General features: G+C 41.4%; 1 protein-coding gene and 1 non-coding gene across 2 annotated transcripts in view; both read left to right on the top strand.

Moving 5' to 3' along the window:
* HSD17B3 (hydroxysteroid 17-beta dehydrogenase 3) overlaps window positions 1–23812 on the top strand; it is a 37574-nt gene extending 13762 nt beyond the window's left edge. Inside the window, exons 3-11 of the mRNA XM_060153550.1 lie at window positions 6537–6612; window positions 8893–9000; window positions 10016–10083; window positions 11547–11582; window positions 14450–14484; window positions 15562–15643; window positions 16277–16342; window positions 19519–19668; window positions 23316–23812. Of these exons, the coding sequence (XP_060009533.1) occupies window positions 6537–6612; window positions 8893–9000; window positions 10016–10083; window positions 11547–11582; window positions 14450–14484; window positions 15562–15643; window positions 16277–16342; window positions 19519–19668; window positions 23316–23426 (732 nt within the window). The 3' untranslated portion in view covers window positions 23427–23812. The remainder of the gene's footprint in view (window positions 1–6536; window positions 6613–8892; window positions 9001–10015; window positions 10084–11546; window positions 11583–14449; window positions 14485–15561; window positions 15644–16276; window positions 16343–19518; window positions 19669–23315) is intronic.
* LOC132523939 (U6 spliceosomal RNA) lies at window positions 5244–5345 on the top strand. Its single transcript, XR_009541712.1, has one exon. It is a non-coding gene; the product is annotated as a U6 spliceosomal RNA (small nuclear RNA).
* Window positions 23813–24417: the final 605 nt, after the last annotated feature.

Here is a 24417-nt window from a genome sequence, read left to right as displayed (position 1 = left end):
CAGGAAGAAAGTAATTTATAGTCTCCTAGCAGAATTCACACCTGTATGTTTAGTTTTTGCCCACATGAGCACAGATGGGATCCTGCTTCACACAACCATAAACCCTCTTCTAAACTTTGCTTTGTCCATTAAATAATGTAATATGGAGATCTTGCCACAGCAAAGGCATACAGATGGCCTTCATTCTTTTTAATGGTTTCAGGGTTATCCTATCCCAGGGATGTACTATGTCTCTTTTATCGGCCTCTTAGGGATGGGCACTAGGGTTACTTTTGGTTTTTGTAGTTACAAATAATGTTTCAAGACACACCCTTGAAGATAAACTTACACATATCCAAGTATACATCCCTATCAGTAAGATGGCTGGCTCAATGGGTATGTGCATTTAAATACTGGATACCATCGCCAGATGGTCCTCTATATGATTGAACCAATTTTAACCCATCTTATATTACTATAAATTTTAATACTTATATACATATATATTTAAACATTATAAAACTTACTTTTTGTCACTTTAATATATATAAACATGCATTCTTGGCTATTAATGCCCACAGAATGCTAGAAGCAAAATATATGACTAAAGATTGTCTGGTTTAATTGCTCCGTATCTGGGCAATTCTAGTGCCACCCCCAACGTCTGGGATGGTATGGATGCTACAAGCTCCAGTGTGACAGGCAAGGCAGTTAGAATGCTTCTCAAGGCAGCGCTCCTGTCAGTTACAGGTAATGGCACAGTGTGGCCCCTTGCATTAAAATCCCTTGCCTTAGCCCAACCCAAGAAAAACCAACTGCTTTGCTCTATTCTTGAATATTATCACACATTTACTGTCAGTATATGATAGTGTCTTATGCCATTTCAGGAAGGAAATTCTTCTTCCTAATGTCTAAATTACCCTAGTCTAAATTACTCCAGCTGCACTCTAAGCTTATTCTCTTTCATCTTCCCTTAAATGAAAGCATCAGCTTTTAATTATTTTTATGTTTCCTTGGATTCACTGCTTTGTTCCTGTGTGTCTTCACTTCAACCCTATACTTTCTGAACCAGGCTTTGAGTATCCTCAGTTCATTGTAGTATGTCATGGTTGTGTGCGTGCATGCGCACGTGTGTGTGTGTGTGTGTGTGTGTGTGAGAGAGAGAGAGAGAGAGAGAGAGAGAGAGAGAGAGATGTATCAAACAGGAGTGTACATAATATCTAAGTGTGGTTACGAAAAAAATTAAAATGCGTACAGGGTCTCTTATCACCAAACTTAAGAAATAGGGTATCACCAGTTTCCTTGAAGTTTGTCATATAGGCACATGTCATGCCTTTGTGTTTCCCCTCCTCACTCCCACAGAGGTAAGCACTATTAAGAACGTTGTGTTAATAATTTCCTTACTTTAAAAAAGTTGTTACACATGCGTGTATCCCTCAACATTTGGTTGCATCACTTGTTTTGAACTTAATATAAATTGATTCATATGTCTTCTGTAATCTGCTTCTTACTGATCAATATTGTGCTTTTGAAATTCATCCATGCTGATGTGTGTAGAACCTGGTTCATTCATTTTCAGTATTGTATAGTATTCCATTATATAAATTGACCCAATTTAGTTATCCATAGTAATTTAATTCACAATGGCAACAGATAAACATAGGATATTGGTGGAAGGAACAGCTAAGTTTCCCCCCTAATCCCTATTCTCCCATTGTATAAAGTTGTAGCTAGTAAGTGGCTATCCAGCCAGGGAACTTCCCAGATTCCCTTACATATAGCTGGGGCTATGTGACATTTTTCCAATGAAATCAGGCAGAAACGATGTGTGTCATTTCTTGGTCAAGGTGGTTGAGGGAGGGGATATATCTTCTCTACCCTCTTCTGATCCTTGCACTGGCTGGATATCAACAGCTAGGGCAATCTTAGAAACCTGGTGTTGAAGGTGGAAATGCCTTTCTCAGCTGTGGGTCCTGAAGGGCTGTGTAGAATAGAGTCTGTTATACAGGACAAAAACCAAACTTCATTACGTGAAGCCACTGAAATTTTGGAGTTATTTGTTACAACAGCTTAAGTTATCCCAACTAATGCAAACTAACAAGAAATGTCCAAGATTTACATGAAGAAACTTCTAAAAGTTTTAGAAGAATGCATAAGATCTGAATACATGGCATAGTACGGATAACTGATTAATGCAAAGATGCAACTTTTCCCTTAAATATCTCTAATTTCAATATAAATGTTAAAAAATATAATCTTATCATTTACTTGGAAAATTAAACTAAGAAGATAACACAAGAACATTTTGAAAGAAAATAATAAATCATAGGGACTTCCTGTATGAGACACCAGATAGCAAAGCCTATTATAAGATTATCAGAAGTGGCACTGGCACAGAAGTTAACATATAGGCCAGCGGAACAGAACAGATAGATTAGAGACAGATCCACGTACATATGAGAATTTGGCATAAACATTGCACATCAGGAAAAGAGGGACAAATAGAAAATTGTTGCCAAAACAATGAGCCACCCATTTTGAAAAAAATAATGCTAGATGATTTCAACCTCACACTATTCTCAAAAATAAACAACAACAACAAAAATAAAAAAACTACAAGTGTTACAGGAAAATGTATTTATATCCTTGAAGTTAGGGAAAATCATAAAGGAAATTCTAAAAGAAAAATAAGGAAAATATTCACAAACTTGGTAACATTAAAATTAATATTATGTAATGTATGGAAAGAACACCATAAACAAAGGAGAAAATAATTACTGCATATATAGTAGGCAAATAATTAATACCAAGTATATGTAAAAATAAAGCTCCTACAAACTTATAAAAAAATGACAACCTAACAGTAGAATGGGCAACGGGTATATTCTGGTTATATCCAGACAAAACTATAATTCAGAAAGATACATGTACCTCTATGTTCATAGCAACACTATTCACAATAGCCAAGACATGGAAACAACCTGAATGTCCATCAACATATGAATGGATAAAGAAGGTGTGGTACATATATACAACAGAATACTACACAGCCATAAAAAAGAACAAAATAATGCCATTTGCAGCAACATGGATGTGTCTAGAGTTGCAACATACTAAGTGAAGTAAGTCAGAAAATGACAAATATCATAGCATATCACTTGTATGTCTAGAGTTGCAACATACTAAGTGAAGTAAGTCAGAAAATGACAAATATCATACGATATCACTTGTATGTGGAATCTAAAATATGACACAATGAACCTATCTATGAAACAGAAACAATCAGGGGCATAGAGAACAGAGCCGTGGTTGCCAAGGGGGAGGGAGTTAGGAGAGGGATGGATTGGGAGGTTGGGATTAGCAGATGTATGCTTTTATATACAGAATGGATAAACAAGGTCCTGCTGTATAGTACAGAGAACTATATTCAATATTCTATGATATGTACCATGTCTTCTTTATCCATTCCTCTGTCAATGGGCATATATACAATGGAATATTACTCAACCATAAAAAAGAACGAAATAGTGCCATTTGCAGCAACACTGATGGACCTAGAGATTGTCATACTGAGTGAAGTAAGTCTGACAGAGAAAGACAAATATCATATGATATCACTTATATGTGGAATCTAAAAAAAATGGTATGAATGGACTTATTTACAAAACAGAAATAGAGTCACAGATTTAGAAAACAGACTTATGGCTACCAGGGGAGAAAGGAGGGTAGGGAGGGATAAATTGGGAGATTGGGATTGACATACACACATTACTATATATAAGATAGGTAACTAATAACGACCTACTGTATAGCACAGGGAACTCTACTCAATACTCTGTAATGACCTATATGGAAAAAGAATCTAAAAAAAATAGTGGATATATGTATATGTATAACTGATTCACTTGCTGTACAGCAGAAACTAACACAACATTGTAAATCAACTATCCTCCAATAAAAATTTAAAAAAATAAACATACTGGGAAAATTTAAAAAAGAAGATGCACTTAAAAGTTCATTGATGATGAATGAATAAATAAAATGTGGTGTATGCATACAATGCAGTATTATTCAGCCTTGAAAAGGAAGGAAATTCTGACACATGTTACAATGTGGATGAACCTTGAGGACATTATGCTTAGTGAAATAAACCAGTCACAAGAAGAGAAAAACAAAAAACAAATGAACAAAATATTCTATGATAAACCATAATGGAAAAGAATATAAAAAAGAATTTATATATGTATAACTGAATCACTTTGCTGTACAGCAGAAATTAGCACAATGTTGTAAATCAACTATACTTCAACAAAAAATTTAATAAAAAAGGGTATATGCTGGTAATTCACATATAAACATACAAAAAAAACCAGTCCCACTGATAGTTGGAAAAGTGCAAAGCAAAACAGTAGAGAGATGTAATTTCTTGACTTTTAGGTTGAAAAATTTGCTAATATAATATATGGACCAGAGTGTGGAGAAGTAAAAACTGTATTTTTGATGGTACAGTTTTAAGGGAGGATATTTTGCCAATACTGTGAAAATTTAAAAAGCATGTACCTTTTAACACAGCATTTCCCCTTCTCCTTGGCTATCTACTCTAGGAATTAATTCACTTGTATATACAAAGAGCAGTATTGAAGGGTTTTCACTGTAGCAATATTGGTAATAGGAAAACTTCAAAACAACTTAAATGCTCACCCAAAAGTGAACTATAGAGCACTATGAAGCAATAAAAATGTGGCTCAGCATGGACTGACGTAGAAATAGGTACAACACTTAGAGATAAGACACATCATTAAGTTAAAAAGACAAGCTTATAATGCCATTTATAAAGTGTGAAAAGAAAGAAATCCCACAAAACAAACTTCTATTTCTGTATGTACTTATAGATGCATGTAGATGCAGAGAGAAAGTTAGAAAGGAGGATCAATACCAAACTAAAGACAGCGGGAGCCTAGCGGTGGTGGGGAAATGGAACCGTGGGTGTGGCTTAGTGACAGCTTTTACAGTGAGAATGTGCTTGTGCATTTAATAGTATAATTTAATAAATCAAAATAGAAAAAGATGTAAATACTGAAGCTCCAGAGATTCTTAATTGGATGGTCGTGGTGGGAATTGGTGTTTATTTTTGACGTCTTCCTGAATGATTCTGATACCACAGGTTTGAATATTGGCTATTGGAGACCATATAGTAAAGTCCTCAGTTCAGCTTCTTATGTGTTTTCTATAATAGAACTCCTTGTTAAAATCTGGCATAGTGCTTGTTTTGGCAACATATACACTAAAACTGAAGTGATACAGTGAAGATTGGCATGGGCCCTGTGTGAGGATGACACACAAATTGTGAAACATTCCATAATTGTGAGACATTCCCTATAGGTAAATTTTATGTCCTGTGTATTTTACCACAATTTAAAAATATAACAGTTTCGTTTAATTAAAACCATAGAGAAGGATTTCAGTTAACTGGGACCTTTGTCACTAACTCAAATGTTGTCTGTCTCTGTTTATTTTTAAAAATTTTTTGGTCTTTTTTTTTTAACATCTTTATTGGAGTATAATTGCTTTACAATGGTGTGTTAGTTTCTGCTTTATAACAAAGTGAATCAGTTATACATATACATATGTTCCCATATCTCTTCCCTCTTGCGTCTCCCTCCCTCCCACCCTCCCTATCCCACCCCTCCAGGTGGTCACAAAGCACCGAGCTGATCTCCCTGTGCTATGCGGCTGCTTCCCACTAGCTATCTATTTTACGTGTCTCTGTTTAAATGAACATTGGTTTTTCCATTTGTCTTCAGGCAAAGCTCTATCTTTTCTCACCTGTAGCATTTTTAGGTGTGAGGAGTCTGGGCCTGTCCATGACAACTCAGCACGCTGCGTTTACCTGTCTCCTATGCTATGTTCAAGCACACCACTTCTGCACACTGTCGCTCGACTCCCATGAGTCGAAACAGTGTCCAATCTGAAGAGAGTTCCTTCTGATCTCAGGGAAGCATCCGTTTACCCTCCAGTTTCCTATTCCATTTTCTGTCCTGTTGGGAGCCAGAAAACAGAAAGAAAGAGCTCAGGTCCATGACTGTGCCCAAGTGAAGAGAACCACAGGAAGAACGTTCTTGTGAATAGGAGGCAGCTCACAAGGTCGCTGCAGAAATATTGTTTTTTATTATGGGATGCTACTCTAGACCCTGTTACATAAATTATAGTATAAAATCCTCCAAATTCTGAATTCCACCACACATCTGATCATAGGTGGTTTAGATAGGAGGGCATTCAGATTGTGGATCTGTGCAAAAAAGCGCTTAGAATAATAATTCCTGGCACATAATAAACACATGCAAATAAACTACTGTTATGTCACATTTAGCCTGGGCCAGTGTGGCTGTTTTACTCATAACCCAGAAACCTTTGTCACATTCTGCATATTTAAACTCAGGAGAAGCATGCACATCACCCTGTGACCAACTGAGTGATGCCCCAACTCACCTTTAATGTAACAAGCCTTCCCTGTCTGCTTATCACCTCCTTTTTGGTTTTCCCGTCTCTACCCTCAGTTAGCAAGACAGGGACTCAATGTCGTGCTTATCAGCCGGACAGCGGAAAAACTACAGGCCATTGCTGCGGAGATTGGTGAGTGACCCCAAGAAATAAGGGAGATGTTTGTGGAGCCCACCAGCCAATTCTCCTCCTGTCCTGCCCATAGAGACATCTGTCAGCATCCCTACGTCTGCGCTCTGGAGGCTGGGGTACCAGCCTCCTTAGGGGAGCCCAGTTTACAAAGTTAAGTGCAGGATATAAGTGGCTTTAGTTCACTTCAGTTTAGTTCACCAGGGGTTCTTCAGGCTGCATGAAGCAGGGGCAGACTCACCCCACAAACAGGTCTACTCTCTTCTTTGGTCTAGCGTCTCCATATCTAGAATCAGACTCCCTCATCCAGAGGCCTCAGCTGTCTGATTGCTTCTGCTTCTCCCTTCAAAAGCAGGATCTGGGCTTCCCTGGTGGCGCAGTGGTTGAGAGTCTGCCTGCCGATGCAGGGGACACGTGTTCGTGCCCCGGTCCGGGAAGTTCCCACATGCCGCGGAGCGGCTGGGCCCGTGAGCCATGGCTGCTGAGCCTGTGCGTCCGGAGCCTGTGCTCCGCAACGGGAGAGGCCACAACAGTGAGAGGCCCGCGTACCACACACACACACACACACACACACACACACACACACACACACACAAAGAAAAGCAGCATCTGTGTTTGGGACTTCACTTCCCTATGTCCATGCTGTGCTCCTTGCAGTAGGGTGAGGGACAATGCTTACTGCTAGTTGTTAGATTAAAAAAAAAAAGATTTGATCCAGGGCTGCCATGTATGGCTTTGAAAGTTGTACACTGTACAACCCCAAGAGACAGCATTTATATTATAAAGCTTTATTATTATGCTCCACTCTGACATGTTCTTAGTTAATAATGATCATCATATCCCTTTCTGGGCATTTGCATTTTAATAATAATTACTAATTTAGTAATTGATAAATTCCTGAACTCAAAGGAATGAGTTTTCAACTATGAAGACTCGTGAAGACCATAGCAGGCTGTCTGGGGGAGAGCCTTATTTCTCTGGAGAGAATCTGGGCTAAGAGAAGGCTGTGGGAGGTGTGGGGTTGAGCAGTCGCAACGAGGAGGCTCAGTGCCCTTGAACCAGTGAATTCTGCTTTTGTTTTCTGTCTGGATATCAGAAATAACTTTGACCCAGGACTAGGACATTCTTCAGTGTTTCCCTTACAGTGCTAAAGTGTACTTTTTATCGTCCTTTTGAAAAACAAGTAGTGTCTTTGAACTGCCCCCAAACTTTGCCTTAAGATCACTTGCCCCAGAAATATTGGGTCTAATTCCAGAGCTAAGCAGGCAGCAGCTGGTGAGATCTGCCCATTGCTTTTATATCTAAGAAAGAGCTCCTGCACAAGGCAAGTTCACATAAAACAGTGGAAAGAGGATCAAACTTGGAGGGAGCAGAGTTTGGGTGCCCTTGGTCAAGCTAGTAAGCTTCTCTGAGCCTTAATTTTCTCCTCTGAAAAATGGAGAAAATACCTACTTTACAAGGTTGTTGAGAGGATTAAAAAATATATTGTGAGGGCTTCCCTGGTGGCGCAGTGGTTGAGAGTCCGCCTGCCAATGCAGGGGACATGGGTTCATGCCCCGGTCCAGGAAGATCCCACATGCCGCGGAGCGGCTGGGCCCGTGAGCCATGGCCGCTGAGCCTGCATGTCCGGAGCCTGTGCTCCGCAACAGGAGAGGCCACGGCAGTGAGAGGCCCGTGTACTGAAAAAAAAAAAATAATAATAATAATAAAAATATATATATATATATAGTGCATGTAAATGTTTTATAAATGCTAAATCGTTGGACAAATACAAAGGGTTTCTGAGTGTATGTGACGAGGACCTGACACTCACTGAGCAGAGGCATTGCACTTTGCTCTTACAGCCCTTAGTCCAGGGGTCTGAAACTTGAGCATGCACCACGGTCACCCCTAGCACACGTGAAAACAGATCACCAGGCCATCTCCCAGGGTTTCCCGGTTCAGTAGGTCTGGGGTGGAGCCTGAGATTTTGTGTTTCTGACAAGTTCTCAGTGATGCTGATGCTGTGGTCTGTGGACCTTGCTTTGAGAATCACTGCATTAAGTCTGTTATAATGTCTTTACTTGTCACTGTAGTAACTCTTAGTATCACACAGAAACCATCATTCACAAATCTTTTAACGCATCCCAGCATTTATCCGAGGCTATTTCTTGTTTCTAATTAAGGTGATGGGCTTGTGCTCTTAAGTGTCTATTCAGGTAGTATAGGAGCATTGGGAGGACATGGGCAAGAGGGGGATTTGGACTCCTGTTCATTAAAAAATAACTGTTGTCTCTAATGCAGAGTGGACGATAGGAAGTAGTGTGAAGATTATACAAGCAGATTTTACCAAAGATGACATCTATGAGTATATTAAAGAAAAACTTAAAGACTTAGAAATTGGAATTTTAGGTAAGTAAATTATAAAATGCAAAGCGTGTTGTAATAAATCAGTGAAACAATTATCTTAGTGATACTTGATTATTCAATAGTAGCTTAAACTTAACCCATGACTGTAAGCTGTAGCATTAAACCAAATATTAAAGTTCAGTTCTTCAAGAGGAATTACTGGATTAACAAATTTGTATATGACTTTGGAATGTAGCAAATCTACATATTTCAATCTTCCCAACCATATTTCCTAGTATTAAAATATTTTTCTTTCACTGAACTGATATTGACATTTGGCAGGAAGAAGGAAACTTTGGTCTAAAGGAATTAGTTTAGCAAACAAACATCGCTGCAATTAATCCATGAAATAGTGAGTCAGTGTGGTTATCTGAGGACTGATTTTCTCATTTGGGGAATGAGATACAATTTTTTTCTGAGATAATTTATAGACAATCTGTTTTGTAACCACATCACAGTACAGTGTTTGTATTGTACATAGAAAGAAGATTTTGATTTCTAGAATAATTACATTTTTACTGATAAAAGTGTAAAACATGTTGTAGGAAAACTGGAAAGAACAGATGAGCATGTAAAAGAGCTATGAATTTCTTGAAATCCTGACAGCCTGAGATAGCATCTTGGTATATATCCTTCCAGATACATACACACATATTTTCAAAATCAGGATTAAACGTATGTACTGTTTTGCAACATTAAAAAAAATCATACATCACTAATGTTCTCCCAGGTTTTTAAAACTCTGAGCAGTCATAGTTTTGAATGACTCCATTGCATCCCACCCCCATGATTCATTTTATGTGCATTGTATTATAGGACCACAGTTTCTTTCTCTCCAATTTCCTCACTGTTAGCAAATGATGTTGCAACGAACAACCTTGTATATAAATCTTTTGTACACGTTTCCCTGGAAAACTTCCCAAGAATTCCTGGGTTGAATATGACAATTTTTAAGGCTTTCAATAGACATGTGCCATGGGCTCTTCTGACATCTTTTTATTTTGCCTCTTTTGGTCAGTCAACAATGTCGGCATGCTTCCAAACCTTCTCCCGCGTCATTTCCTTAACACGCCGGATGACATCCAGGTAGGCCTATACTCTTCTGTGGATGTTTTCCTCTCACGTGGTCCTGAGCACCCTGGCTGGGTAATCACCAGGGCCAGGAGGGGGTAATGGGATTGTATTCTGTATTCCAGGTGGATGACTGGAGGTCTCCCTTTCTTTTCGCCTGAGTACTTGATACACAGTCAAGGGTACTGCTGTTCACGACTATCTCTAGGATAAGGACATCTTCCCTCTTCTCCACACACCAAAATTTACCTGTGACAGTCTTTCGGGGATCTGCACTTTGCTTTCTAAGGGGGTAATTCTGCCTAACAAATTCATAGCTTTATACTCATGGCTTTCTTTGTCTTCCCAGGTAATAAGATTCATTCCACTTTCAGTGTGATAGAAGCCCCTCACACAGACTCTGTGGTTGGGGTTGTTGTCAGTTCAGCCAGCTTGACTCGGACCCATGACTGCCCTTGCTGGCCATGAGCAAATTTACTACGCATTTAACAGTCTTCGAAGGCACTATATTTCGACACTTCCTCAGGCCTTGACCTTTGAAGTAGTGGGGTTATAACAATTCTGAACAGGCTAGCATGCTTCTATTCCCTGATCCCGCAAGTATTCCTAAGGTTCTGTGTAGGCCCCACGTCTACTGTGTGGACAAATAATGCCAGATTCCGTGGACCCTGCTGAACACCCTCACCGGCCACACATCTAACTCCACGGTCCCTGTTTCTGGCACAAGTTGGTGTCTCTCCATTAAGCGGGTTCCGTTCTTGCTTCTCTTTATTTACGTCTGCATTTGTACTTGTCTATGTGTCTGACCCTCTTTTCCTCTGTCTTGGGTCATTCTAGCAGTTTCTTTAACTGCCCTCTGTAGCCGGGTACCTGTATACCTTGTGTTATACAACCATTCACCTTTCTAATGTCTATGCTATTGTCTTCTAGATCACATATACTAACCTCCCTTCCTTCAGCTGGAAATTAACCATCTCCCTTTGAAAAACTGTTTCCGTATTCCTGCTGAAATTTTCAAGGAAACTCTTAATTGTTTTTGTTTTTGTTTTTGCGGTACGCGGGCCTCTCACTGTTGTGGCCTCTCCCGTTGCGGAGCACAGGCTCCGGACGCGCAGGCTCAGCGGCCATGGTTCACGGGCCCAGCCGCTCCGCGGCACGTGGGATCTTCCCGGACCGGGGCACGAACCCGTGTCCCCTGCATCGGCAGGCGGACTCTCAACCACTGCACCACCAGGGAAGCCCGGAAACTCTGAATTGACTTCTATTCAAGATCACATTCTTATAGAATCATAGTGTGGATGTCAGATGTTTCCCTGTTCTAGTGCATTCTGAATATCAACTAGGAGCCTAATTTGCAGGTTGCGGCAACCACTCAGACACACACTTTTGCCCGCTTCCTGGTTGTTTAGCACTGAACACTTTCCAAGAGAAGTTCTCAGATGATCTGGCTGATTCATGATTGTGATTATTTATTACAGAGCCTCGTCCACTGTAACATCACCTCGGTAGTGAAGGTATGTGATCAATGTATGTGCTCAGTGCATTAAAATGTAGTAGCTGTTGGATTTGGCAACTCAGGAGAATTGGCCCCTTCCCTGTAGATGCAGAATTCTTTAAAATTGAACTGTACTTTAGAATTGAAATGAGAGACCATGTAGTAGCCTTTTAATTGTCTTGTCTGTTTTCATCAAGAAAATACAGTGGATTCACTCTCCCTGGCATCTGAATCCTTTTTCTGCATTCAGTTTTGTCACATGTCAGAACATATTAGGCCTGATGATGATGAAACTTATTCAGGATTCCAAAGCAACTTAAAAAAAAATAGTATCTTCTTGTGATTTGAGTCTTTGTAAACGGAGGAAAGCTCACTCAGTGTGGAAAAAGGACGGAGGGTGTGGTTTGGATTTTATAGACTCTTGTTGTTCAAAAACTATTTGTTGAAGTGAAGTTCAAGTTCACATGTATTCTGATCCCAGATCAGTTACTGGACAGCATTGGGCCTGCTGTTTAGCCCCTTTGAACTTCAGATTCTTCATCTGCTATTAAAAGAGTATTGAACTAACTGATGTGTCAGGTGCCATTCAGCACTCAGGTCCTTTTATTAGAATTAACTGCATACGCGTTTATAGGCATGAGTACCACAAAGCTATCCTATGCTGTGTCTTTGTGTGAATAAGAAAAAGGGAGACAAATTTGGAGAAAGGTGCTGCTTAAGAGTGGACGTAGCCCCATGCGTGGTGAGTAGATGATGCTTTTGTGTGAACACAATATTTCCCTTCCCTCTGGATGATGAGAGTCCTCTAAATGGCTTGTGAGTGAACCCTGGGCTTTCAGCGCACACTCACCCCCACAGCTGGGCACGTTGCTCGGTACACAAAGTTCACAGCTGTGCCTGGCAGCCCTCATAATCACTCTGGATAGTCCAATGGAACTTCAGCAATGACTCAGGTATGACTGATTTCATGGAACCGGGACCCTTATTGGGGAGCAGCGGGGGGCTATCTCGTCTTCACAGCATGGACTGACGGGGAGAACTGGTTTCCCAGAGGAAAATAGGTTCCTATCAACATCAAAAGAGGGGATGGATGCTGAACAGACCAAAAAAAAATGTTTTTCATGTGGCTAGAGTTGAGCTGACAAAAATTATTTTCACCATTGGTTGTTTTTTTTGTTTTTGTAAGTATACTGGTATTTTATAGTTTCCTGCTCAGTTTTTATTGGTACATACATTCTTTTTATGCTGAGCAATCAATGGCTTTTTAAAATCCCCAGCTGATGTAATTGAAGGTTTTATACGTTCCACTGTTGTCTGCAGCCTTACCACTAAAATCTTTCACATTAATGGATACATTGATCTTTCAGTCTTGGTTCATTTGATCACAGGGTTTCCCAAATGTATTTGACAACCCTCTGACTCTTTTAGCAGAGAAATGCTTTGATTTTCAAAAAAATTATTTTATATCTTGGTAGACACTAACTTCCTTAAGTAACAAAGAAAACAAATTGAAGTTTAGCTTCTAAGTATGCAATGCCCAAATTGGCCACGCTGGTTGGAAGCATGACTAGTATCACTTAATTATTCCAAAGGAACCATCTGGAAACACTAGAGTTCTCTATCAAGCGCAGAGATGGGAGAATGAGTTTGAGGGCAAAGGGAACGTGGGATAAGAGACTAAATACTGGAACCTTTGAGACAGGGACCCACAAAGTCCAGTGTTGTATCTCTAATTGGGATCATTCACCCAGTCAGGCTTTTGGGAGACTGAGAAATGCTGTTCAACAATGCTCCAACTATATCCTTAATGAAGTTGGGAGAAGCAAGGAAAGGGTGTTGACATGATCTACTCCTCATGCTTCTCTCACCTCCCTCAAAATCCAGGGTTTCAGAAGGCAGTCCAGTCTAGGAAGCCCTCACCACTCCCACCCCTGCTGCTTCTCCAGAGCAGTGAAAATATTATCTGGAGGCTCCCAGGGATGAGCTTAGGGGCCTTCCTAGGAAATGCAGGGCCCTAGACAGCATGAAAAATTAGGCAAACTTGTCTTCTGGTCCCCAGTGTCCTCTATTTCTCTGCCTCTCCCCATCTGTTTGGATGCTCTCTGTCTCAAACCTGCTCCCAAGACAGGGCCTGATTCCACTCAATTGTACTTTCAAGAACATTTTAGTCCATGGGTTTGCCTCTTTCTTAATTCTTAAAATGGGTGCCTTAAAATTATGACATGAAAAGCTTGCTTAATGAAATATTTAAGCTCCAGAACTGGCAGGGAAGACTGCTTCCAGGGACAGTAGGTTGGGGTGGGGAAGGGAGTTTTCAACGCTGTTGTAATTCCAACAGACCAGCAGACATGTTGTGTCTAGGGAGCTACTTCACAGACCCCCTGCAGGCCGCCAATGAGGCTGCTGTTGAACTGAAGAGATGTCCTTCTCCATCTCATACCTTGTATGTGAGACACACATGGACACTTGTTAGGTTTCCTGACAGCCCCCTAATTCTAACTCCTGTGTGAGTTTTGTAATGGCCAAACTACTTTTGCCTCTCTCCCAGAATGAAGGGTATCTGGGGAGCCTCAGTGTTGGTCCCACAGACATAAGCCAATTTCCATAGTTTTTCACTCCCTTCATTTTCCAGGAAGACTTCAGTTTTATGAAGAAGAAACCAGAGGCCTCTGAACTGTTTGCCATTTGTCTAAGTTGCCTTTTATGGGTTCCAGCCAGACTCTAGTGTTGTCAGAATTACCTCCAATGAGTGTCAGCAGATTTTCAAGGCCATCTGAGAAGATGAACCTGTTTCTCCAGTTTCCTCCAGCACCTACTTGCTAAGTCCCCACGGCACATTGCTACATAGTTCCTTTGTCAGGGCTTAACTTTGCCCTTCTCTTATAGATGACACAGCTGATTCTGAAACACATGGAATCAAGGTAAGGTCTTTCCTTGGAAAAGCCATGGTCTGCCTGGTCTGGCAATCAGCTGACTTGGGGACCAGGGGCATAGTGTTCATCTGCTGCTGCTTTAACAAATGATAAAACTATGATGAAAAGACATGGAGATTATGGTTGGACCAGGCCAGCTTTGCAAGCAGATAAGCATATTTGCAGGTGAAATGTAGCATATACTGGAGGGAGGAAGAGAACAGCAGTTTCAGCAGACACTGTGTTCGAAAAAATAACTCACAGTGAGTATAAAAGAAACTTCAGAAGTTGGCCTGAGACCAAGACCATCTCTTTGTTATTATGCATTTCAGCTCTTGTCAGAATGAATACTCCAGTTTTGGGGTAAAAATCACCACCCCATCAGTGTCTCTATTTATTCCATGTTTTAAATCACCCTATTACAATGCCCATTTGGGAGCTGGTTTTCCTCAGGTGGTATTCACTAAAAGCAAATGGTCCATAGTTTTATCTTACCTAGAGAAAGAAGGGGCTTGGCCTTGTATTCCAATTTGCAGTTTCTTAATTTTTCTGGATTGAATCCATCTAGTTGGGAAGGATTAAGGATATTGAATTTCAAAAGGGTAAGTAAGAACCCCAGAGACTTGTGTAGGAGTGCCTGTGTGAGCAGATGATGGACTGTCAAATTCTACCCAAGACAGGATTCTGCATATGACATCTGTCCTGTTGTGGGTCATCTTTATGAGTCAGAAGGGACCTTGAGCTCATGTGGTCACAATTGAGAGAGAAGGATCACTTCCCCCTTGAGTCTTGTCTGAGCTGAGTTGGTTCTCTGCATTTTGGTGGTGGGTCTTTGCTGTAGCAGAGCCCCTGTTTCCATTCACAAGCTCTTGAAGTCCACTGACTGCCGAGTGGCATCACGGTGTGGTGTAGTTCATGACTGAGGTGAAGTTCCACTCACAGTTCTTGGAAGCAGAACACTTAGCACATATGGAAACCTAGAGAGGATGGAAGTTTCCCAGCGTTCCCATGAGCCCCTTTATTTTCTTCCTTCTCAAGGTGTCATCAGGCAGCAAAGCAATTGAAACTTTGTTTCTTGCCCTTTAGGCGGAAAGGTCTCATCTTGAACATATCTTCCGGGGCGGCCCTCTTTCCCTGGCCTCTGTACTCTACATATTCGGCTTCCAAGGTGAGTGACAGATGTAGTCCAAGCCTCCTTCTCCTTCTTCCTTTTGTTTTTCCCATTTAGCATTTTCCTTTGGATCATCTGGCAAGGCGATGGACTGATTTGCCTAGAGACGCTCTTCTAGGTACAGGGAGGAGCGAGTCAGCCAATATCTGGGTGCAAATTAGAAAAAGATGCTGCCCCTGGGCTGATGAAGTCTCGCAGCAGCACAGCCGGGCAAGCGCAGCCCCCATGGAATTCCGGCTCCCACTCACTTCCTTGCCTGGGAGCCCTGCGCTCCTCTGGCCAGCAAGTATCATTGTAGTTTCCCTCCATCCCAGAGGCCTCATCAGGTGTCCTCTTGCCGTAGCCATAAAACAAATCTTTGGAACTGTGGGTGCTCTAGACAAGGCAGAGCTTCCCCCGGGTAGGGTATCTATATGCAGTGGCCCTAGGTATGTATTTATTACAAAACTTATGTTCCTTCTCATTGCGGGAGCTCTTCCCAGACCAAGAAGTGAAGTTCTAACTCCCATCAAGACAAACTGCTGCATTTTAAGGGGAAGAAGATAAGCTCCCTGTGGTGTCCTTTGAAATCTGAGTGAATTGGCTCTGACAGAGAATCAAGTCCTTAGGTGTTTCTCCTTCTTGCTCCAGGCTTTTGTGTGCACATTTTCCAAGGCACTGCAAGCAGAATATAAAGAGAAAGGAATCATTATCCAGGTAAGGTCAACAGTTCTGAGTCCTTGGGAATGGGAACTCTGGACCCCCATGGTGCCTGGGCCACTGCTTCCTGCAGGACAGGCTGTGCATGTGTGACCAGGAGAGGGGGTCTGGATGACACCATGTGAATTCCTATGACCATAGAGGTGGCAGTGGAGCCACCGTGGTTCTGCCTGCTGCTGCCCTCACCATGCCCTGGGTGCTGGAGAAGGAAATGGGGTGGGATGAGTGAGTGCTCAGAAACACTTGCTACCCAATGCTGCATCAGGACAGAAATAGGTTCTTGTCTAAGCATCCTTTACTCTCCGACCTAGATAGAGGAGACAGGCTCATGTGGGAGGAATTGTGGAGAAGGAACAAAAGAAAACTGAGCACTTGGTCAATGTTGGAAGAGGGGAGAGGGTGCTTCGCCTGGGGGCTGTTCATCTGTGATGGAACATAGAGATCTCCACACCCTGGTTCTTGAGCACTTGGGGAAGAGGTGCTCTGCTCTCCATTTCCCCTACAATGACAGAGTGGTCATGGAGTTGACCTTGTCCTAACTGTAAACAAAGCTGGGTTGTCACTCTGTCTGTAGGCTGAGCAATATGACGTGCTTCCTTCAGCAACACAATTAACTCTAAGTGGTTTCTGGAACCTGGAATAAACAGTTTACAGAGGCTTTTGGTTAACTGTTTGGGAAGAAGTTCTATGACATACTATTAGGAATGAAAAAGGCACACTCAGTTATATTTTTAAAATTACTGCTGCACATACTGATTTTCAATGAAAATACCCAGGTGAGAGTATCTCAGTATAAATTAACCAGCTATAGGATGAAGCTCATTCAACAGGCAGACGTGAGTTAATAGCAGGAGCTTTGTAAATAACATCATCTTCCCAGTTGTAGTGAGTGATTGTAACAGACTTATCAATAGACTACAGTCCCATTCTCTGCCCTGGTGAACTAAAGTCTCACCTAAAAGAGATTCTTCCCTTCTATCCATTCTCCAACTCCCAGCTGAGGACAGATTCCTTTTGCAACAGCTCTACCTTATATATGCTAAGTTTTCTGCAGTAAAAAATAATCCCTAAAATCTCATTGGCTTAAAACCACAAAGATATATTTCTCATTCGTGCTACACATTCACTGTGAACTGTCAGAGGGAATTAGCTCGCTGTAGTGACGCAGGGACCCAGGCTGATGGAGCAGCCGCCATCTTGGATATTGTCAGTTGACGTGTCAAAGAAAAAGTGGTAGGAGTTCAAGAGACTTGCTTTGATAATTAGAGGCTCTGACAACTACTGAGCCTGTACTTTAGAGCCCAAGAGCCACAACTACTGAAGCCTGCATGCTGCAACTACTGAAGCCCATGCACCTAGAGCCCGTGCTCCACAACAAAGAGAAGCCACTGCAATGAGAAGCCCGTGCACTGCAATGAAGAGTAGCCCCTGTTCGCTGCAACTAGAGAAAGCCTGTGCACAGCAACAAAGACCTAACAGAGCCAAAAAAAAGTCACATGTCACTTTTGCTCATACTCATTGGTCAGATCTGGTCACATGGTCCCACCCAACCATAGGGACCCAGAAAGTGCAATTCTATTATGTGTCTGGAAGAAAGAAGAATTATTATTAGAAATATTTGGTGAACAACACTAAATATTAGTGTTGAGTATCAAGTCTTAGCATCATCTCGATCTTGATAATTGTGGGCCAGAGATGCTGTAGCTGCTAAGTTAGTGGGTTCTGTGGGGCAGGAGGTGTGGGAGGAGGTGAGGAAGGGGGAGGGAGCCCCTTCCCTCATGCAGAAGCCTCAGAGCTGCTCCAGGTCCTGGAAGAGACACTGTGACATTCTGAAAACCATCTGGTCTCTCCAAACACGCATGTAATTGGTGCTCAATAAATATTTGTAAAATTCCTGAGGAAGTATGGACTGTACTCTTGGGTTTGATTTTCAAATCCCAGTGCTGCCATCTATCATCTGAGTGTTTTGGGCAGCTTGCTTAAACTCTGTGAGTTTGTTTCCCCATTTGTAAAAAGGGGTTTATAATAGCTGCTTCTCTGGGTTACTGTGAAGATCTAATGAATAAATAAGTATGCAAATTTAACCAATATTTATTGAGCCCTTATTTTATACATAAAGGTGTTTTGTCAACCAAAACTCACTGTAAGAATGGAAACACTTTTTATTATTTCGCTATCTGAAAACTGGGTTTGAAAATACAAGCTTCTTATATTTTTCTAAGAATACACTTTGAGCTCTTTGGAAGAAAAGTGTTATGCAAATTAATAACTGCATTCATTTCCATGAGAACCAATTGAATTGAATTGACTGACATACATTGGATTAAATTATGAAACAACGTAATTTCAAGTATGATGAGGAAAAAAAATGTGATGTGACAAAAATTTCAAAGGTGATGTGAAGAAAAAGAAAACAAGCATGGATTTTTTTTTTTTTCCCTAAAGATGCCAAGGTCTCTGTGTCTGGGAATAAAGTAAGAAACCCCATTATGAAACCTCATGCCAGGCCACAAGGTGGTGAGACCACCAGTGGAAACATGGTATTGGGTTTTCAGGGTACAGTGTGCTGTTGTTTATTTTTCTTACCATGACAGGAAAGATTATGAGGTATGTGCCACTCCTGGCTCCTAACCGAAGTGTGAATCTAAAATGCTTGAAAGTGCTCCAATTTGGTTATATGTGTTAGAAATAAATTTCTGTGATAGGGTTGCCAGGTAAAACACAGGACATCCAGTTAAATTTGAATTTCAGATAACAAATAATCTTTTGAGAATAAGTGTGTCCCATGCAATACTTGGGATATAATTAAACTGAAAAATTTTTCCATTGTTTGTCTTCGAATATAACTGGGTGTCCTGCATTTTCACTTTCTAAGTTGGGGAACTGTGCTGTAAGACAGAGCTCCTCATTCACCCTGTGTGCATTTGAACCACCTGGTGTTGTGTGGCTAAGGCCTCATCTTGAGTTAGTTGCCACGTTAAGCCAGAAACTGACCTTTCTGATTCCCAGCTCTGTGCTCGTTCTATACCTTTAACTGTTCTATTATCATATAGTATCCTGAGACTTTTTACGGGGAGAACAGAGTTGGAACATGAAGGGATGGTAAAATGGGTATTAGTTTCTCAGGGCTGGGCAGATTGCTCCTGTGTTACGGTCTTTATTTCCCATTGTAGGTGCTCACCCCGTATGCTGTTTCAACCCCGATGACAAAGTATCTAAATACCAACATGATAACCAAGACTGCTGATGAGTTTGTTAAAGAATCACTGAATTATGTCACGATTGGAGACGAAACCTGTGGCTGCCTCGCCCATGAAATCTTGGTAATTGATAACTTCTCCTTTCTTGAAGCAAGGGAGGACAGACAAGCAGGGGGCCCTAGCAGGGCTTAGCCAGCTCTCCCTTGCTGTTGGAGTGTTCAGCCGTTCTCTGTCACGCAAGGATAGTGATACCGGAGGTATACTGCCGAGGGTAGTCCAGCCTGTGAAAAGGTGTATCTAGCAAGGGGAAGGAGAAGCTGAAGTGCTGGGTGCCCAGCCTATAGATAACTCTGAAGTTGGCAAATCTCACCCTTGGCTGCCTCACCTCTGCCCTCAGAAAGTAAGGCGGCTCCCAGAGCCTTGTGAAGGTCAGGCCAAAACACAGGGTGCTTCCCTGTAGGGGCTGTGGATGTCCTTGGCCCTCTGTGCCAGTAGATGTTTAACTCTCCAGGAAAAACCCCAAAATAAAACAAAACACCTTGATTTGTAGCGTTTGCTGATTTCCATGACTGATGTTAAGTTACCAGTGTGTTGTCACTGCACATGAATTCAGGAGGAGGGTTCACAATTGGCTCTCGTGAGAAAGTACAAGCTGGTTCCTGTACACCACGGACTTCATCAAACATGGAAATAAAGTCTGAAGTATATGGCATGAGGAGTTCTTACCATCCCCGGGCTGCTTTTAGGAAAAAACACAAACGTGAAAAAAAGGTAGACTTGAGTTTCACACTAATACTGAAAACAAACAAACAGTGTCAGGGTAGTTCTGTTTCCATCATCACCAAAGAATTTTAGACAGATCTTTACTTTCCCTTCATATGTCAACTTGCTCCTCTGCCTCATATGTTTTTCTACCTTGGGAATGAGGCTTCTTTATTTCTCTCTTTCTCTTTCTGATGCTAGAGAGATTCATGGGTCAATGCACTAAATCCTCCCAAAGCATTCAGCTGTCTCCTGGGACTCAGTACTGAGACTCCGGCAAGAGATACTGAATTGTCTTAGCTGATTACTTGCTACATTTACTGTAGAATCTCAACAACGTGCAGAATCGCCATTTGAATGCACAGTGCAAAGTGGACAAGCAGAAAGAATATAAGATCTTTATTTGGCCTTTATTTTGCTGATCTGGTTTTTCTTCAGACCACTACTTGCTGCATGGCACGAAAACAAATTAGTGGAATGTCTAATGAGTTTAAACTTAGTTTGATCTGATCATCTAAACTGTCCATTTAGGAAATAGGCTGTCCATTATTTAGAGAAAAATGTTCGGTCTTGCCTGAGTGTCCCTTCTTCTGGCCTCTCTCACTAAAATGACACTGGGGAAAGAGTCCCTATGAATTCCTGCTGGTCCTTAAGTATGTGTGGCTGGTGTCCCTCATCTATCTGATGGTGGCTCACCTTGCTGGTTTATGTCTGTGGGGGGTGTGGGGATAACTCCTTCTGTCCTTTTGGCTAGGCCAATGCATTCCCCAGCTACTGATGGCTGAACATGCCTGAATCTCTGCTACCTCCCTCATCCAGCCAGAGGCCAGCTGTCCATCTGCAACTTTGGTTCACAGAGGCCCTCTGGCTCTCTACTCTGCATCAGCACCAATTTGAACCTGAGGGATGCTGGAAAAGCAAGTCTCAGCACTTACCTCGCTGAGATAATATTCTGTGGCTGCACTCCAGAAGAGTGGAGGCAGTAAACCCTCCTTTGCTACTATTACTTATTTATCACACTTTCCTATCCTTCACCCCAGGCCCCCAGCCCTCCAGCGTAAGCTCAGAGGACACACATATCAGAGGACACACATCTGGCCACGTCTTCCTCTTTCTCTCTTGTACCTCCCACCGTCTCCAGGGCAGAAAAAGTACAGACTTTTTGTATGCTTTCCCAGGGTCACATCCTGTTCATCTCAGAGGGATTTAGGTAGTTCCAGTGGATAAGACATCCTCTTCTCCCCTTAGCAGAACTCTATACTTTTAGTCCTCCAGGATATTGATGTTTTAAATGGAATCCATTAGCATTTAGAAAATGTTTTCTGGAGACAATAGCATGGCTTGCAAGACAACTGTCTTGCTACATACATACTGTAATCCAATTCTAGATGTCAAAAGTTGAATTTTTTTTTTTTTTACTTTTCTCTTTGATTTCTTATGTAACAAATTCTAATCTCTACTAGTAAACAGATGCCAAAAACAGTAGGAAAAAGTCTTTGTGCCTGGTGAAGCAAAAGAGAAAACGAAGGAAAACACATCAATCATTAAAACCATTAAAACCAATTTTGAATTTGCCAGGGTTTAGAAAGATCGTTGAATCTAAAGTTATGGGTAATCAAGTGGAATCAACCAGTAAACAAGCAAGTCTTCTATTTCAAAGAGGTGAGGCAAAGACAGGATGCTCTCTACCCTCAAGGAGTTTTGGGGTAGCAGTTGAGGTGGGACTGGAGCCTCTACCTAAGAATCCGTGTGGAACTTGGGGCTTCATAGTTACCTCATTTAATTTTCCTAAACATCTTGTGAGACAGGACATTTGGCTCCCCTTTTACATTGAGGAAACCAAAGCTCAGAGCTGGATCAGATCAGATGAAGCTTAGATGGATCAGATGGCCCAAGACCACCTGGCTGGTAAAAGTGATGCAAGGGTTTAAGTCCATTTTTGCCTGATGCCAAACCTTTTCTGTTTCCTTCTACATGGCGTCTCCAGGTTGGAAGAAGGTAGATAAAGATGAGGATGGGAGAGGGGGCCTTTTAGAACATTTTCTGGGGACCTGGCATTTCAGTTTATTTTATTTATGGCTGACTTCAGTAAGCCAAAACATTTAGTTCAAGACAAAGCTAATGGAAGGGCTTGATTTTGCTGCGAAATAAAAAAAGCTCTGTCTGGGAGAAAAATGAAGTTCCTGAAGAAGATGTTGCATTGATTCATAGACTTGGCCAGTAGAGGAAGAGCTCTACTCTGGTTCCCAGGAACCACCTTTAGTTTCCTGCTTTGGGATACCTCAGAGGATTGCAAAAATCTGAAGGTTCAAGCTGCCTACAAGGCTCATGTTTTCCTCTAGTTGAACTTCTGTTGTTTTGTAGGTAGACTGAGGAATGTTGGATTAACTGAATCACACTGTGGACAAAATGATTACTTCTGGGGGCCTGGACCTGCCTTATAGGACACAAGTGTAATTTGAGGGCAAGAACCTTCCAAGGCCTGTGCCTCTTGCCTGAAAAGCATTAGGCATTTGTGCCTCAACTTGAGGCTTCCCCCCCTTTTCAAAGCAAATACTCCATGACAATAATTTACACCTTGCTATGACTCATTTCCATTCATTAATTCTTTAAAAGAATTTTTTTCTTCCAGTTTTATTGAGATATAATTGACATACATACAGCCTTCTATAAGTTTAAGGTGTACATCAAAATGATTTGACTTACATGAAACGATTACCACAGTAAGTTCAGTGAACATTCATCATCTCATATGGATACAAAATTAAGGAAATAAAAAATTTTTTTCGTTTGATAAGACCTCATAGGATTTACTCTCTTAACAACTTTCATATATAACATACAACAGTGTTAACTCTATTTATCTTAACAACTACTTAAAAGATTTGGGATTTAACTTCAGTCATCAGATATACATTTTTAAAGATGATGAATATAAATTGAGATGTTTTCTTGCAACTTCCTTGCTCTTCTTTTCTCCCAGACACTTATGTTTTTGTCTCTTAAAGGCAAGCATTCTGAGCCTGATCCCGTCATGGGCCTTCTACAGCAGTGTGTTTCAGAAGATGCTCCTGACTCGCTACATGGACTACCTCAAGCAGAATGCCAACATCACATAGTCCTGGTGGGCTGATGTGCCACCCAGCATTGCTTTCTTCACCAAGTTCTGCACTGGCCACAGAGGACCCAGGAACAGACCAGTACCTGTCACCTCCCTGAAGCTGGAGGGCCCATGTCACAGATCCAGTACTTAAAATTCAACTTTGTTTTGCAATTTTACTCAAGTCTGGAGATCTTTGGGAGAGCTGTGATGTAAAAACATGTGTTGTGCAATGGGGTTTTAATAGTTAGAGAAGGTGAGGGTGTCTATAGGTAAAACTGGAAAATTTTCTGTATGGGATTATAATATAATGTGGTGAGAAGAAAGTCTCTGATTCTTTGAATATTGGGAACAATTGTACCTAGTAATCTACTTTTATAGCTATATTAAAGAATGTTTGAAATTACTAAACTATCAAGACTGCTGTAGTCCTAGGGCGCTCACTGGTTCTCAAACTGGCTTCCTCAGAGACCCAGGAAACTGTCCAGGAGAAGGGATGGGGGCAACAGCTACATCAGGACAGTTTCTGGGGACCCCTCATTTCAGCTAATGCAGCACCAGATTTTTCTATTTCAATTTTATTTGGGGTTCTATGGAAGACTGTGTTTATAAAAATAAAAACAGAAAATATGTTGCTAAAAGTAGTTTCAAAAACCATTGCTCTAATACAGGAGTTGGTATCTGTAGAAATGAGTTTTTACAGGCCTCCAGCCCTTGGGTTGCTGGACTGAGGGCTTTAATTGTTAATGCATATGAGGTGGTGTGTTAGGGAACTACTGTCCTTCAACTCTTGAGAGAGTTGGGGGAGGATCATGCCAGCTGGTGACCCTGCATTGTCTGGCATTGGTCAAGAGTGCTTCCCCAAGACATCATCATGTTCTAGGCACTGCCAATGCTTCGTGGCACTTATCTTTTCTGAGAAGGTCATTTGCATTTAGATTGCATTTAGCAGCAAAGATTATGTGCTGCTGCTCTAGTTTTAAAAGGATTCTGGGATATTTGGTTGGAAT

This window comes from Lagenorhynchus albirostris, chromosome 7 (genome assembly GCF_949774975.1).
Source record: "Lagenorhynchus albirostris chromosome 7, mLagAlb1.1, whole genome shotgun sequence".
NCBI lineage: Eukaryota > Metazoa > Chordata > Mammalia > Artiodactyla > Delphinidae > Lagenorhynchus > Lagenorhynchus albirostris.
The sequence above is the reverse complement of the archived record's forward strand: the minus strand, read 5'-3'. Positions and strand labels throughout refer to the sequence as shown.